Source organism: Corapipo altera, unplaced genomic scaffold (assembly GCF_003945725.1).
Source record: "Corapipo altera isolate COAL_440 unplaced genomic scaffold, ASM394572v1 0, whole genome shotgun sequence".
Taxonomy (NCBI): Eukaryota; Metazoa; Chordata; class Aves; order Passeriformes; family Pipridae; genus Corapipo; species Corapipo altera.
This window is the reverse complement of record NW_020884872.1, coordinates 5,044,900-5,059,378: the sequence shown is the minus strand read 5'-3', so window position 1 is coordinate 5,059,378 and position 14,479 is coordinate 5,044,900. Positions and strand designations below refer to the sequence as shown.

The 14,479-nt window shown below is 40.1% G+C and overlaps 1 protein-coding gene across 1 annotated transcript in view; it reads right to left on the bottom strand.

Moving 5' to 3' along the window:
• The window catches only part of PDXK (pyridoxal kinase), a 39,704-nt gene that overhangs the window by 17,667 nt on the left and 7,558 nt on the right, over window positions 1-14,479 (bottom strand). The window contains exon 2 of the mRNA XM_027636695.1: window positions 544-598. Within this exon, the coding sequence (XP_027492496.1) occupies window positions 544-598 (55 nt within the window). The remainder of the gene's footprint in view (window positions 1-543; window positions 599-14,479) is intronic.

Genomic DNA, 14,479 nt, shown 5'->3' with positions numbered 1-14,479 from the left:
CTGAATATTAATAAGTCTGAAAGTATTATGTGAGTGCATCATATAAATAAAAAAATAAAAAAACACCCAAATGTATTAACATCCTCCCTCCAAATTTTAGGATACTTGCTAGCCATCTTGGTAGGCACACAAAGATAGGAAACACTGAGTCTATCTCAGTATTCTCTGATGTTTGGGTTGGTAATGTGATTATAACTGTCATACAGAAAACCATTCTGAAGACTCCCTCATTCACAGGCCTGGCTGTGTAAATGGCCTTATTTGTGTTATTTCACTGTCTGAGTTAATTAGATTACTGCCTAACAAAGAGAAACTCACACTCTGAAGGGCAGATTAGGACATTACCACCTCATATCATTCCCTACTCCCAAATCCAGACCTCAGAGAGACTTTATTCAAAACATGAAAATTACATTTTCGTGCTATATCGTGAAAATGTGAGCAAAAACATAAGGCCAATCTCCTCTCCACTGCCATGGGATGAGTTGAGCCACGTGTTGAGCAGAGCTGAGTGACTGTGGAGTAGTATCTGTAAATTTTTACCTGTGTGGTTTGAAAACTGGACAGAGTTCACCGTATCAACTTCAAATCCCAAAACCTGTAACAGAACACAGGGATATTTCTTTTACTAACACAGCTTCGTTAATTTCCCGATGTCACAAAACACAAGGAAGTACTCTTAGTTTCCAGTGCATATTTAAAAATCTTGAAAGCTGAGTCAACAAACATGCAACATACACAAACAGCAAAGTGCTTTACTACAGCAACCAACATGGAACAGAAGTGCCGCTGGCAACAGCACCAGGAAAACAGAGCTCTGGATCCTCAGGCTGGAGTTCATCTGGGGATAAGGACGGATGGGCTGGTCCAGCAGCAATCACTGAAACCCTGAAGAGAACCTTTCTTGGTAAGAAAATATCTCTCAGGTACTAAATTAATGCAAAATACTGAGGGAGGATGCTGCTGGTATTCCAGAAAGCCAATTTTTCTGAAAGGAGGACAGAAGAATCTTAAAGGGAATCAATGCTACAAGCCATACTTGGATGTCACAATCAGTTTCTTAACAGCTAAAAATGAATAGAAAGAAATGCCGGAGAATTTATTTGGGGCATGACTGGGCAGAATAGGGAGAAAGCTCTCAAAAACAGAGTAGAAAAGGCCTAAAGCATGTTCCAAAAGCTACCTGGTACCTTGCATTACCAGCAATCCAAATATTAAAATATCCAAGAATTTGTTAATGCAATCAACAAGCATTCCTGTTGCCTGAAAATATATGAATATTATAAAAATAACAGCACTGAATCAGGAGAAAACTAATGAGGATTTTTAACCTCACAATACCTGCTTAATACAGGCATTGCTGGCCAAGCCATTTTTATCTCTCATGGAAGGAATTCTAATGCAAAAGTGACATTAACAGTCTGACGCTGAATATTTGTTTCCACATCCAGCTTTCTCTGAGTAAGAAATCTCCTCAAAAGACGAGCTGCTATGTATGGCTCAGTGAGTCATACTGGGAGATAAAAGGAATGATGCACCACTGTGTATGATCCTCTTTCAGGCAATTTGCTGGGAGGGGTGAGTGAAGAAACAAAGCTTTTTCAGTCACGTTTTTTTCACCGAGACTCACGACTCTCCCTTTTCAGCACGAAGGCAACCCCTCCACACACATTAAAAATCTCTGGGTGTATGTGCCAGATGTCAGGCTTTCCCTGTGCATGTACTTTCTCCGTGATAAGCCCCTTATTCCAATCCTTGTGCTGCTACAAGAAGGATGTATGTGCTGCGACAGGTCACTCCTTCTCCCTGCAGGTGCTACACTTCTGTCATTTCACAGCTCAGAGTCCACACAGGTCTTCACAGAATTCTTATTTCAGTATTTAAATAAAGGTTTCTGTTCATTCCACACCAGAAAGCAAATTAATCCTTTGATAATGACAGACAGAATGGAGGGTTGCCTCAATCTGTTCAAGTTCAAATTAACCTCAGCTTCTACTCCTTGCCCAGGTTCTTGTTTCACCTTGGTGGATTTTATTTTAAAGGCCCAGGAATTAAAAGGGATGAGAACATGACCATTCTGTAATTACCTTAACCTTGATGTTTGCACATGCTCTTCAAAGCAATAAATGATAATATGACCTCTAACCAGACTGTCACCCCATATTCAATTCCCCTCCCTGGAATGAACAGACCTAAGTAGTTCTTATTTCCTTCAAATGTCTTGGCAACAATTGTGAATTAAACCATTTCAGATCATGTCTCTCCAACTATTTAATACATGACACCACAGAACACACTCACTGTGATTTACTAACTAATCAGGTTCACACAGGGCTTTAGGGAAGGAGAGCAGGCACAGCTGCTGAAGAGAGGGCAGTTCCATAACACAGGTAAGCACTGTCCCACACAATGGCCACCAAAAACAGCAGTCCCCTCCTCTGTCTCCACCAGCACTAGCTATCATTTGATTTCTCAGCAAGCTTTTCTGCAGGATTAGGGACTTTTGGTTTGTTTTGGCCAGTTAATCTGCTTCAACCAGCAGAAGGGAAAATACAAGTGAGGCCACCTCTCCTGCAGACAGCCAGATGCCAGGTTAGCTTAGCTGTGCACTTGGTACTAAAGAAAATGCTTTGAATAGTTGATGAAAAGCCACAGACAACTCAAATTCTGCAAAGGAGCTGGATATACACTTTTTTTCACCAGTGCAAAACAGGCTAAAAAGCCTTTAAAGGTCTCCAGAACAATCAGTGGTGTTAGTTTACTCTGTCACAGTTTCTAATTTGCTCTGAAGTTTGTTTTTTTTTGAATAAGCACATATGACTAAAATCTAACACATCTCATTCAACCCTCAAAATAAGCCACAGTTACTCCAAAGTATTGCCTTTTATAAAGATTCTTATAAAAACAGAGGATTAAAATATACTAAATGTTATTTAAAAACTACATACAATTAAACTCCCTATTTAGTACTACCTTTGAAAGAAGACCAACAGATGTTAAGGCCTAGGCCCAGTATAAAGTAGTAGAATAATCAAAAAGAATGTTGAAGTCATGTTAAGCCAGGTCATGCTTGCTACCAGGGAGAGGTCCATTAAAATGGAATTTAGTCACCAGAAGAAGACCTGAAAACAGGGTATATTGATGTGTTGAAAGCAGCTTTTGACAGCAATCACCTCTTCTGGGGCTGCAGAGAAAACTCTTTATTTTGGTTTGTGTAGTTCATTTTAACAGCCAGATCATTTATAGTGGATAAGGAAATGTTTTCTCCTTCAATCAATGTTTAAAAAACAGTATTAGTAACTGTCATCCTTGCACAGCTAAAGGACCTCACACATCAGAGAGAGTTTCTGATGTACTGAATGATGAATACTTTCCCTGCTTACAAGGGGAGCTGTGTTCAAAAGATGCCTTGTTAAACCTTTTTAATACATGTAATTTAACTCCTTTTAATTCCTCGGGCAGAGCTAACTAAAAGAAGTGATTTTGAGGTTTGGGGTTTTTTCCAATTAATTAAGAATTTCTACTCAAACCAGAGGTTAAATAAATCTTAATTCTAAGTTAACTACCTAATTAGAAATACATGGGGTTTCTTATGTACAGACTTAGAAAACTGAGATAGAGTAAATGTATTGAATCAGATAAACCATACAAAAAAAAAAAAGTCAGCCTCTCATATTTGCACACAAAAGTACAAATATCACAAAGTATGCTTTTGGTTGGATACCAGCATTTTTTTCTAATGTCATAAGCCAGTAAAAATCCATCTTTTCTTTGGAAAATTACTAGAAAGTAAAAATTCAAAAGAGGACTAAAGTCAATATATATTAAGTTTCTTGCTTGTGTTCCTTGTACTTCTGTGTAAATAAACTGAGAAATTCACCTCACTTGGATATTTTGATTATTTTGCTTATAGCAGAAGTGCCTTCAGAGCATATCTGATCAGTGTCAGGACTGAGCTTACTATGAAATGCACAATAATACTTAATTTATTGCTTCTCTATACCATCTTGAAATAGTCCACACCCGTGCTACTTACCCTGCTCCCTACAGCAAGTGTCCTGTGGGGATATTCCTGCCTCTGGTTTTAGAAATGTAGGTGACATCAGACACTCTGCAAGTGTCCAAGGGCTCCAGCTGCCAGGGATGCACATCACCTACGTTACCACCATCCCCTGATTTGGATGATCTGCTCTCCTATAGGCCCTCCAGCAGAGAACAATTCCAGGTTTCCACGCTCTCCCTCTGCTGTCATTCTGTGTAAGCATCATTAGCCCACAGAACTGCAAATCTTGGGTAAATCTAAAGCCATCACCAGTTTGGGTAAGGATGATAAGAGCTCTTCAAAGGAAAAAGATGACTAAGTTCGTCCCAAATCTCTCAGCCTCCAGTCTAAGTACGTGTCAAACACTGTTCTTCTTAAGACACAAATTAAAATTGCCTACATCACATCATACAGTGACATTTACTGCAATTGAAATCTCAGAGGAAAATGGGCAAATTTAATGTATTTTTTAAGTATCTTCAAGTAAGGAGGCAGAACTGTTAAACTTCTAAAATTAAACCACTAACCATCAAAACTGGAGGAGTCCTGTATTTGGAAGGCATGGCTGGCAGATGTGAATGACACATTTCGGAAAAATATTTGGAAGATTAAATCAAAATACACACACCAGAGCAGAATGCATTAGAAGAAACAGCCAGCATGAAGCAAACATGCCAACATTATTTATGTATGAGATGAAGTTAGGCTGATCTCTTTATCACAAATAACTGAAGGAAAGGGACAAACATCATCCAATTCTTCCCACAGAGCAGACAGTGCTATCCCATCCTTGTAAAGAGAAGGTGCATCACCTGGGCAGCCACCTGGTCTAGAGAATTATCTGAATGCACCTCTCCAAACTAGCAAATGTTCAAGGGAAAAATCAACACAACAGAAAGGAAGAGACTTCAAAATACGATGACAACCTCTAAAAGTGTCATCTCTTTTTTGAAAATACGACCAACTAGTTTATCTAAAGGGACAGAAGAATTTAAACTTAAGCCACAAATAAAAAGCCAAGAAATGGGTCCCCTTCAGGATTCAAATTTTACATGTGATACCAGTTGTTTTACTAGAAGAACAACCTAATGACCCAGACAGATAGAAAATGTCTTAAGTTGGGCAAGTTACATAAATAGCACGATCACAGTTAGGGTTCACCTCTAATAATGTAACTCTTTGGACTCTGCCACTGTGTTACCACACTAATTAGAGTTTTGTTTAAAATTTACAGCCTCTCTTCCTTCCAGAAAACATTTCAATTTACAAACACTGAAACAAACCAGTACCTAAGCAATAGAGAAATGAACAGGGAGACTTTGAAGAAAGTGCAACATCTCAAATCCAGTTTTAATGATTGCTAAGCTTTATGTTTATATTTGTGTAATCTACATTATGTACCAATGATCTCGAGATAAATAAAAGTACTCATTTGTACCTCCTAATACTATTTGGCATTTGATTGTTAACACCACTTGAAACAGAAGACTTCACTTCAAAGATTAGCTCTGCCTTAGGGTAAATATTAATATAAATTCTCATTTAATAATTTTATTTACTTTGAGAAATGTGAAAAGCTATTATTGAACTGCTTCTGTTTAACATTTGTATTGCAGCTTTACTATGCTCCTGCAGGGGAAAAAAAGTAAATTTTCAAAAGTATCACACACTTTATAGTACTCAAGAAATTCTTTTTCCTTGCTCGGATGCAGTTTAGGGAAGTGTCAAAGGGGGGAAGGGTGTTTGGGGGTTTTTTTAGAAAAATAATCAAATAAGTATCTTATATCTCCTAAGTGGGTGAGAAAAACTGTCACTGTGATTACATGAATTTCTGAACTGAACTTTTACTGGCTTCCTGGGTACTAAACATTAGAAACAAACAAAAATCCCAGCTGCCATTGCATTATCTGTGCATATGTAGAGAAAAGAGGTTTAGAGGGGGCTCAGAGAGATGCTATGGAATTACTGTCCTTGCAGGTTTTCAAGACCTGTGAGGACAAAGCCCTGAGCAGCCTGGGCTGAACTTAGTGCTGCCCAATCTTTGAGCCAAAAGCTGGACTGGGACTTCAGGAGGTCCCTTCCAGCCTGGGTCACCCCATCATCAATGAAAAAGCTCAGCTTTACCCACTGAAGATTTCCACGTGTAAAATCACACAAAGTATCACCACCTGCTCACCACCCTAAAGTTGTGGTTCTAAGGTTAAATCCCGGTGGTAGGGTATGTTTACACTATGAACTATGCCAGCTTTGACAGTAAAGATAAGTCCTTTGCTGTTAAATGACCAGTGGACTGATTTAAATGCAATGTTTTAATTTGTATTTAATTTAGGCAACCTTAGAGAACAATGACCTAGTTCTGCAAGAATGAAATTCAATTAAAAACACCTCTCCATTCTACAACATGGCCAGTCCATACTGCCCTCTTTGGGCACTGGCTTTGTGCATCCAGCAGCATTTTCATTTTAAGGTTTGAAACTAAAACCACAAAGCAGTACTGCAGCTTAGGTTAGAGGAAAAATCTGGAATAAGTAAAAGGCAGAGTGGAAAAAGAAAAGGCAATGTAAGAAAAGGAAACAAAAAGGTTGTATAAAACCAGATTGTGTGAACTATATACATGTTTCTTCCATAGTATTTATGTTCCTGATACATGTTTACAGGTTGTTTCATGGAATAAAGCCAAGACCTCCATCCAAACCCTCCAGTTCCTTCAAAGTTCTTAATTTTAGAAAATGTTAGCTTTACCATACCAGAACACATCAAAAACAATTTTCTCAGCTGAGTCCACAAAGTGGATCACAAATCCACGGAAAGTATCAGAGGCTGAAGTTGGAAATCAAGCTCAGCCAGTCTTTCACATAAATTCTTTTATTGTGAATTCTTTATTGTATGCATAATTAGAACTTCACATCCAGATCTGAGCTACAAATGTCCCACTGGTGAAAATTTTGCTATATAGTTTGTTTGTTTGTTTGCATGTCTAAAAGGTAGATTTATCTCCAAGGGAAAAGCAGTTTGACAAGAAAAGGGCACTGTCTAAGAAGGAACAAGATTCTGCTAACCAGGAGAAGAAAACTTTTGAGATTCCACTTTTGGAAGGAGAATTTGACCGTCATGCATCTCACTCTCCCTGAAATAAATGCAGCCTTGTATTATAACACTTCTTCGTATTTCTTCTGCTTTGTAGCAAGATATTCATTTTGTAAGTAAAACTTATGGAAAAAGGATGATTCTGTTTCTAATTAATATTCAAATATGAAGCATCCAAGCCAGGCATGTCCTGTCCTTTGTGCCAACAGATGGTAACACACTGATGAGTTAGAGCAAAGTAGCAGTAAATTATTTAAAAAACCAAGAAGGTTAACACACACTGAATAAGTGAATCAAAACCACCCAGACAGACCTTAAAAAGTCAACACAGTGAATTCTGTGCAGAATCCAAAACAAGGATTCAGGTATGTAAACTCAACTGTGCTACTGATTTGTTTTCCTTTATTGGGCAAGATCAACATGCAAATATATTTTCAGAAACAACCATTAATTTCAGCTGCTTTCCTTCTCCATTACTAAACTGTTATGCATAGGAATGGTTCATTAAGTCAGGAAACCCAGGTAGATTAGAAGTGATAGTCAGGCTTATCTTTATTGCAACTGGCTCAGATGCTGACGTACACTCCACTGAAATCTCCCTCTGAACTCTAGAGTGAATCCCTCTACAGAAAAATACATCCTTCAAGAGAGCATGAGCAGCAAAGAACCACGACAGATATTAGAATGTTGTTTTAAACCAGTTCTAAAAGAGTATACTACCCTCAAACCTTTCAGTGTATGCATTTTATTCTCCTGGTAAAAGCAAGCAGTTATGCTACTGAAAGATTTCTCACGGAGCTGCACTCGTGATCAAGATATGGAAGTTCTAAAGCACAAGATCACAGAGTGGGTCAGACTGAAAGGGACCACAGTGGGTCATCTGGTCCCACCTCCCTGCTCATGCAGGGCCACCCCAGAGCACATGGCACAGGATTGTGTCCAGACGGTTCTGGAATATCTCCACTGAGGGAGACTCCACACCTTCTCTGGACAATCTGTTCAGTGCTGGGTCACTGCACAGGAAAGAAGTTCTTCCTCATGTCCAGGTGCAACTTCCTGGGCATCAGTTCCTGCCCGTTCCTCTTGTGCCATTGCTGGGCCCCCCCAAGCAGAGCCTGGTCCATCCTCTGCCCCCTCCCTGCAGACCCTACAGACCTGGGGGAGGTCCCCTCTCAGTGTCTCCTCTGGAGGCTGAACAGCCCCAGCTCCCTCAGCCTTTCCTCATAAGAGGTGCTCCAGTCCCTCAATCATCTTGTGAAGTTGTGTTTAATTTTCAAATATGGCAGCACATGACAAGCCACAAGGCTCTACAGAAAGAAAAAAAAGTCCTCAGCTTCAAGAGTCAGTCAAATTTTCCAAGCAGCAGGGAAGTGCTCTGATTTGTGTCACTTAAAGCACACAGCAGCATTTTAAAAAATAAATGAGTACTTAAGAGCAAACCCTGCATCTCAAATATATACACACAAAATACAAATATATCCCCTCACGCCATTTTTTTATTAAGACCATGTGAGGCTTATCCCAACAAACATCCTATGACTGTCAATTTTAATTAATGAATACTTTGTAATTGCTTAATCAGAGTCTTATTCCTCTGCCTCCACAAATACAGTTAACATAAGTAAATTCAGCAACAAGGTGCACTGGCATAAGGCACTTGAATAAACAGATCTGGGGAAAAAAAAAGAAGTTAATAGTAGACAGGCAAACTAACAAGAGGGATTGGTGCCCCATGCAAGGGGAAAGCATCTAAAAATATCAACCAGCAGCTCACTAGGACCACAATGTCTGTACTGAAAGCAAAACAGGCTGGCTCAGGGCTGCAAAGGCACATCTGGTTAACTCCAGAGGGCCTTATCTGAGAGGATGTGATGGCAACACAAAACCAGTCGAAGGCTTGAAGAGCCCCACTACATGATCCTGTATTTTCTCCAGAGGACCTCCCTCCTCATCCACATTTAGATCACAGCTGGCTTTATTGCTATTAACAGGACACACATATGGTAGGCCCTACATCAACTAGAAAATTGCTCTTATAGCAACGTAACACTGACAGATGCCTCAGTCAGAGAACAAATTTTTATAGTACAAAGACATATATAAACCAAAGGGGTTACAGATAATAAACAATTTATGAGGAACTTTCAAGAAATCTTGTGGTAAGACCCAAAATTGCTGACTCTGAACAGAATGTGTATACAATCCACAAACTGAATAAGCTGGAATTCCTGTATTTGTCTAAAAAAATAACTATCACATAAATCAAACTCATTCTATTCCTTCCAATTTTATGTATATATATTAAACCCAAGCTTAATTGAAAGTCATTAACAGAATTAACTTTACTGCCACTGTTAAAATTACCCTCTCAAATGAGGTAATTGAGGTTTGGGGTTTTTTTTTGCTAGGTAATAGCAGCAATACTTTCCAATAAGGAAGTCTCCATGTCAGGCCATGAAACACTCTATGTATCCATTGTATTACAAGCTGTTTGCATTAATGTACTACAATTTGGAACTTTATCTCATCACTGTAGTTCCAGTGAACACCACTGCTCCAGTGTATTCCTCTGGACACGGCACAGAAACATATTTCAAAAGGCTGAATTTCTGTAATAAAACTAATTTGGAACGGGAGAAAAATTTCCCAGTTCCAGCTTGCACTTCTCACCGTGTGCCAGCTCTTTCACTTTAATTGCAGCTCCTTCCATTTACTGCTGAACTGAAAAACATACATTGTACAGGGTGCAGAAAATTAGAACACAAATTCAATTTGAGAAAAAGGAACTTGGGAAAAAGAAAAGGCATGTCCTGACAATTAGTGAAGCAGGCATAATTGCTGGCGTGGGTTGATAAACTGAACTGAAACTGCTGTTGACTAACCCAATCTCTTTTTTCTCTTTCTGAGCTTTTAATAAACCATACCAAGTAGCTAAAGAGAACTCAGTATACATAATACAGCTGTATCCTTAGTGCAGCATTTGACAAGGCACTGCAAAGAAAAATCAGTAGGATATTGGGGATATTGTGCCAGGATAAAAATACTGGAGCAAATAAACTAGGAACAGGGATGCTGGACATACTGTTGGTGATTCATTAATCCAGAGTCAGGTACCAAACAGACCATTCAAATTCTGAGGTTAGAAATAGATAATTACAAAGCATACAATAAAATCATACACCAGATGACCTTGAGAAAAGGGCACCACAGTGTAAGAAGGATATTAAGCTATTAGAGAGCGTCCAAAGGAGGGCTATGAGGATGGTGAAGGGTCTGGAAGGGAAGCTGTGTGAGGAGCAGCTGAGGGAACTGGGGTTGTTCAGCCTTGAGGAGACTGAGGGGAGACCTTATTGCAGTTATACCTTCCTTGAGAGGGGAAGAGGAGAAGCAGGCACTGATCTCTGCTCTGTGAGGACCAGGGACAGGACACGAGGGAATGGCCTGAAGTTGTCTCAGAGGGGTTTAGGCTGGATATTAGAGAAAGGTTCTTCACCCAGAGGGTGACTGGGCACTGGAACAGGCTCCTCAGGGAACTGGTCCCACCCCCAGGCCTAACAGAGCTCAAGAATTGTTTGGACAATACTCTCAGGCACATGGTGAGATTCTTGGGGTGTCCTGTGCAGGCCCAGGAGTTGGACTTTGATGATGCTTCCAACTCAGGATATTCTATGATTTTACATGAGAAGAAGCCAACTGGGGAGGAGACTGAGGTGTTTCATACATGCTGCAGCCACATAGCTTTGATGCTTCTTTGTTGCTCCAGGGTCAGTTCTCAGGCCCAAAACCAACTAGTCCCAAATCAGCAAAACCAGGACAAGATGATCACCTCAGGTAGTGTTATGCCTGTTTCTTGAGTGACATTCCCTTTTCATCTTTGATCAACCCCATACCCATTTTCAGGATTTCCAAGCTGGCTTCAGCACTGGACACCACAGAGGACATACTAAAGATTGAAGCAGAAAAAAACCCTCTATCTTCTGCCAGAGCAGACTGCAATTTTTGTCAAAGTGCTCTGGCAAAATTGGTACTCACTGAGAATTTGCAGATGGGCTGATCTAGCTGTAATGTCGTGACCATCTGAACAGAAAAAACTAGAACAGCCTGAGACTGCAGTGAATATGTTCTCAAATAGTTTATTTCTTGATTTTTCTGAAAAGGCTTGCAATTTAAATGCTTATCTGAAAAATAATCAGGCCAAATTCAAGATTATCCAATAGTGCCTTAAAGATGCTCTTCCAAATAAGCTTTGGAGACACAGGAATGTTTCAGAGCCCATACCACCAGGTCACTCAGTTTTACTTTGCATCTGGGCAGACTGATTGGTATGCACTGCTAACCATTTAATGCAAACCAAGATGATGACATAAAATATATGTGTTTATCAAAATTCCCTCTAAGCCATTTTGTTCAGCACTAAGAAATTCCTTGTTCTACATCATCATTTTTCCACAGGCTACTCAAACAAACAACCTCTTGTCCCTGCAAGACACACATGCTCATCCACCATTATTCCCTGCACCACAACAGTTTTGTTCAGGACAGACCCGACTGTAGAGTCAAAAGATTTGTGGTATAGCTGCTCTATTGACCTTCCTATGGGCAGGAGGCCATTCCTGCCATCTGGAGTGGGATCAAGTGATGGATCTGCACGACACCAATTTAGAAAGACTAAGGAATAACAGCTTCTGCTTCCCCCTTCATTCTTCCCACTAAAGGACAAACCTAAAACCAGGAGAATGAGGTGGTGCTGTGGGAGTCTGTCTGCCTTCCACCTAGGAAATACACTTCACCCCCATCCTGAGAGCGTTTGCTGTCAGGCAAAAGTGACTTCAGACACCAATTTCAGATGGAGAAGTGTGGTAGTTTGGGCTAGGCCTTCCTTGGTGACCAGTTTGTAGCCAAGGAAGGGTCCAGATTTACCCAGTATTCCCTACGATTTTTACATAAGCCAGACCATAAGAAGAAAGGAGGAAAGGCCTTCGCTCTCTTTCCTTCCGGCAGCTTGGAGGTGCAGGTTCCCTGCTGTTGACTCTGCCGTGTTGGGGAGCGAGGCCTGGTGAGGCCTTGTCGACCTTGGGAGGCGGAGGTTGCCGGCGATCGTCCCGGAGCGACTCTCGGTTGTCCCAAGGAGAGTGGTGGGATATTTTCTTTGCTAACTCTTTAGTTACTAGATCTCGGGCTACTGATGATTGGGATATAAATATATATATATATATAATTTTGGTTTTGTTCCTTTTCCCTTCCCCCTTCCCTTTCCCCTGTGAAATTGTATATATATTTCAATTGTATATAACTGTAATATAGGTGTAAATATATTTATATATATTGCTTTAGCTCTCTCTCTCATTTCGGGTTTTCTTAGTTGTTTTTTTCTCCCTCTTCTCCCTGAGGTTTGGGGGGGGAACAACTCTTGTGGTAAGGTTTGGAGACTTGGCAGGGAGCCAGCTTCAAACCATATCAAGAAGTTGCAGTTCACAAATTCTTCTGAAGAGTTATAAAATCCGCAGGTTCACCACAAATTTCAGATTCATCATATTCATGTTTCTTCCTTCTACACTCGGATGTAATTTGACAAAAACACCATACTGTCACTGCAGACTCTGCCAGCTGGAATCCTACAGTGCTACAGGAGGAAGTTTACAAACACTGATTAGAAGAGGCAGACATAGCAGCGATAGGTCCCACAGGCATGGAATTAATCTACTTTTATTTCAGTGAATGAAATGGGGGGCAGGATCCCACAACACATTCTTTTCCTCTGATTTTTACTTTACTTTAGCCCTACTGTTCATATTGTGGCTAGACAGGTCCCTCTAACCACCAGTTCATTAGCAAGATGTCGCAGGAACGTTTTCTACATCTCAGTTGGAGTCATCCTACAGGAGAGAGATTTGTTTTATCCAGCACATATGCCTTATTTGGACTTCTTAGCTAGACTATTGAATGGATTCCACTCTGCTACCAATGTTAAACTGTACAATAACAGATACTCGTAAAAACAGAAACAGGGCCCTGAAAGAGGTGACACATTACGTAAAGATCATACCAAGGCCATGACAGGGAAAGAATGAAGCTTCTAGAGAACACATAAATGTCTGACCAATTCCTTCAGAATAAGCAGATGTCTTAGATAACAGCACACTTTGAGGAATGATTCCTTCAGCAGGTGCCAGGTGCAGGAGCCTGAGGCTTGCTCCTGCTCTGGCACCTCAGTTGTGCCAAAAGAGCTGTGTGTGGGGCTGTATTAGGGAACTGGATGAGGAAACTGGCTCCCAAAATAAACACACATTTGCTCCTTTTCTCTCTTTGTCAATTCATTAATAAACCTGGATGGCTTCTCAGAGCCATTTACCACATGGCCTCACGAAATGACTTTCCTTGGAGCGTGGAAGTGGACACAAAACAGTGCAGGTGGAAGGACTGGCTGTCAGTGGTGAGGACAGAGCAACTGCTTCTCAATCTGGCATCTCTACTGAAACCAGTAGATTGTTAAACCTCACCCCAGAGCACAGGTGACAATTTAAAACTTCTCAAATTTAAAAACTAATTTTAAACAAGCATTGGTTTGGTTGTTGCATGAATGAGTATGGGCACAATGTTACTGCCATTAACTACAGTGAGAACAGAAACAACTGCCCCCAAAATAAAGCTACAAGCAGTATTTATCTACAAAAGGAATGAGCTGTGACACAGGTTGTAGCTTGTGCTGGTCCACAAACAGAAGCAACAAACAACTACTGTGCTGCAGGAAATACTGTCCCTGCTGGCCTCAGTTTTAATTGTTTTTTAAACTTGTTTTTTTCATCTTTAGCTACTCAGAATGTCTGATGGTTTCCACACATAATGTGGTGCCCAGTCCTGTGAGACAGGGGCTGTATCCTGCCAAAAAAGTGAAAATAACCACAGTGAAGAGTTAGGTGGATGGAAAAATGAGTTTTCCATCAGCCTAACCTTGCTCAATAGTACTCATCACCCAAAGCAAATACCACAAACAGATTTATAAAAAATACGTATATTTAAATTAATTAGATTTAAACCCAACTTTACTAAATACATGACCAGAAGCTCTGGTGTGTAATTCTTCAAAAACAGTATCAAATTTTGAGAATTTAGACAACATTTTTTTTTTCTGTTATAACTTCTTTTTGCTTAGAGAAGATGGGGACAGAATGTATAGCAGATATGATGAAACATGGTAAAATTCAGGAAGATATCACGTAATTTAGTGTTAACAATAAAGCAGAGAACTATTAAGGGGACTATGAAAGATAACACATTTGGCTTTATTGGCTGTCAATCTGGCAAGAAAAAAAATGTTGCTGTATTCTGATATTGTGGGACAGACCAGAA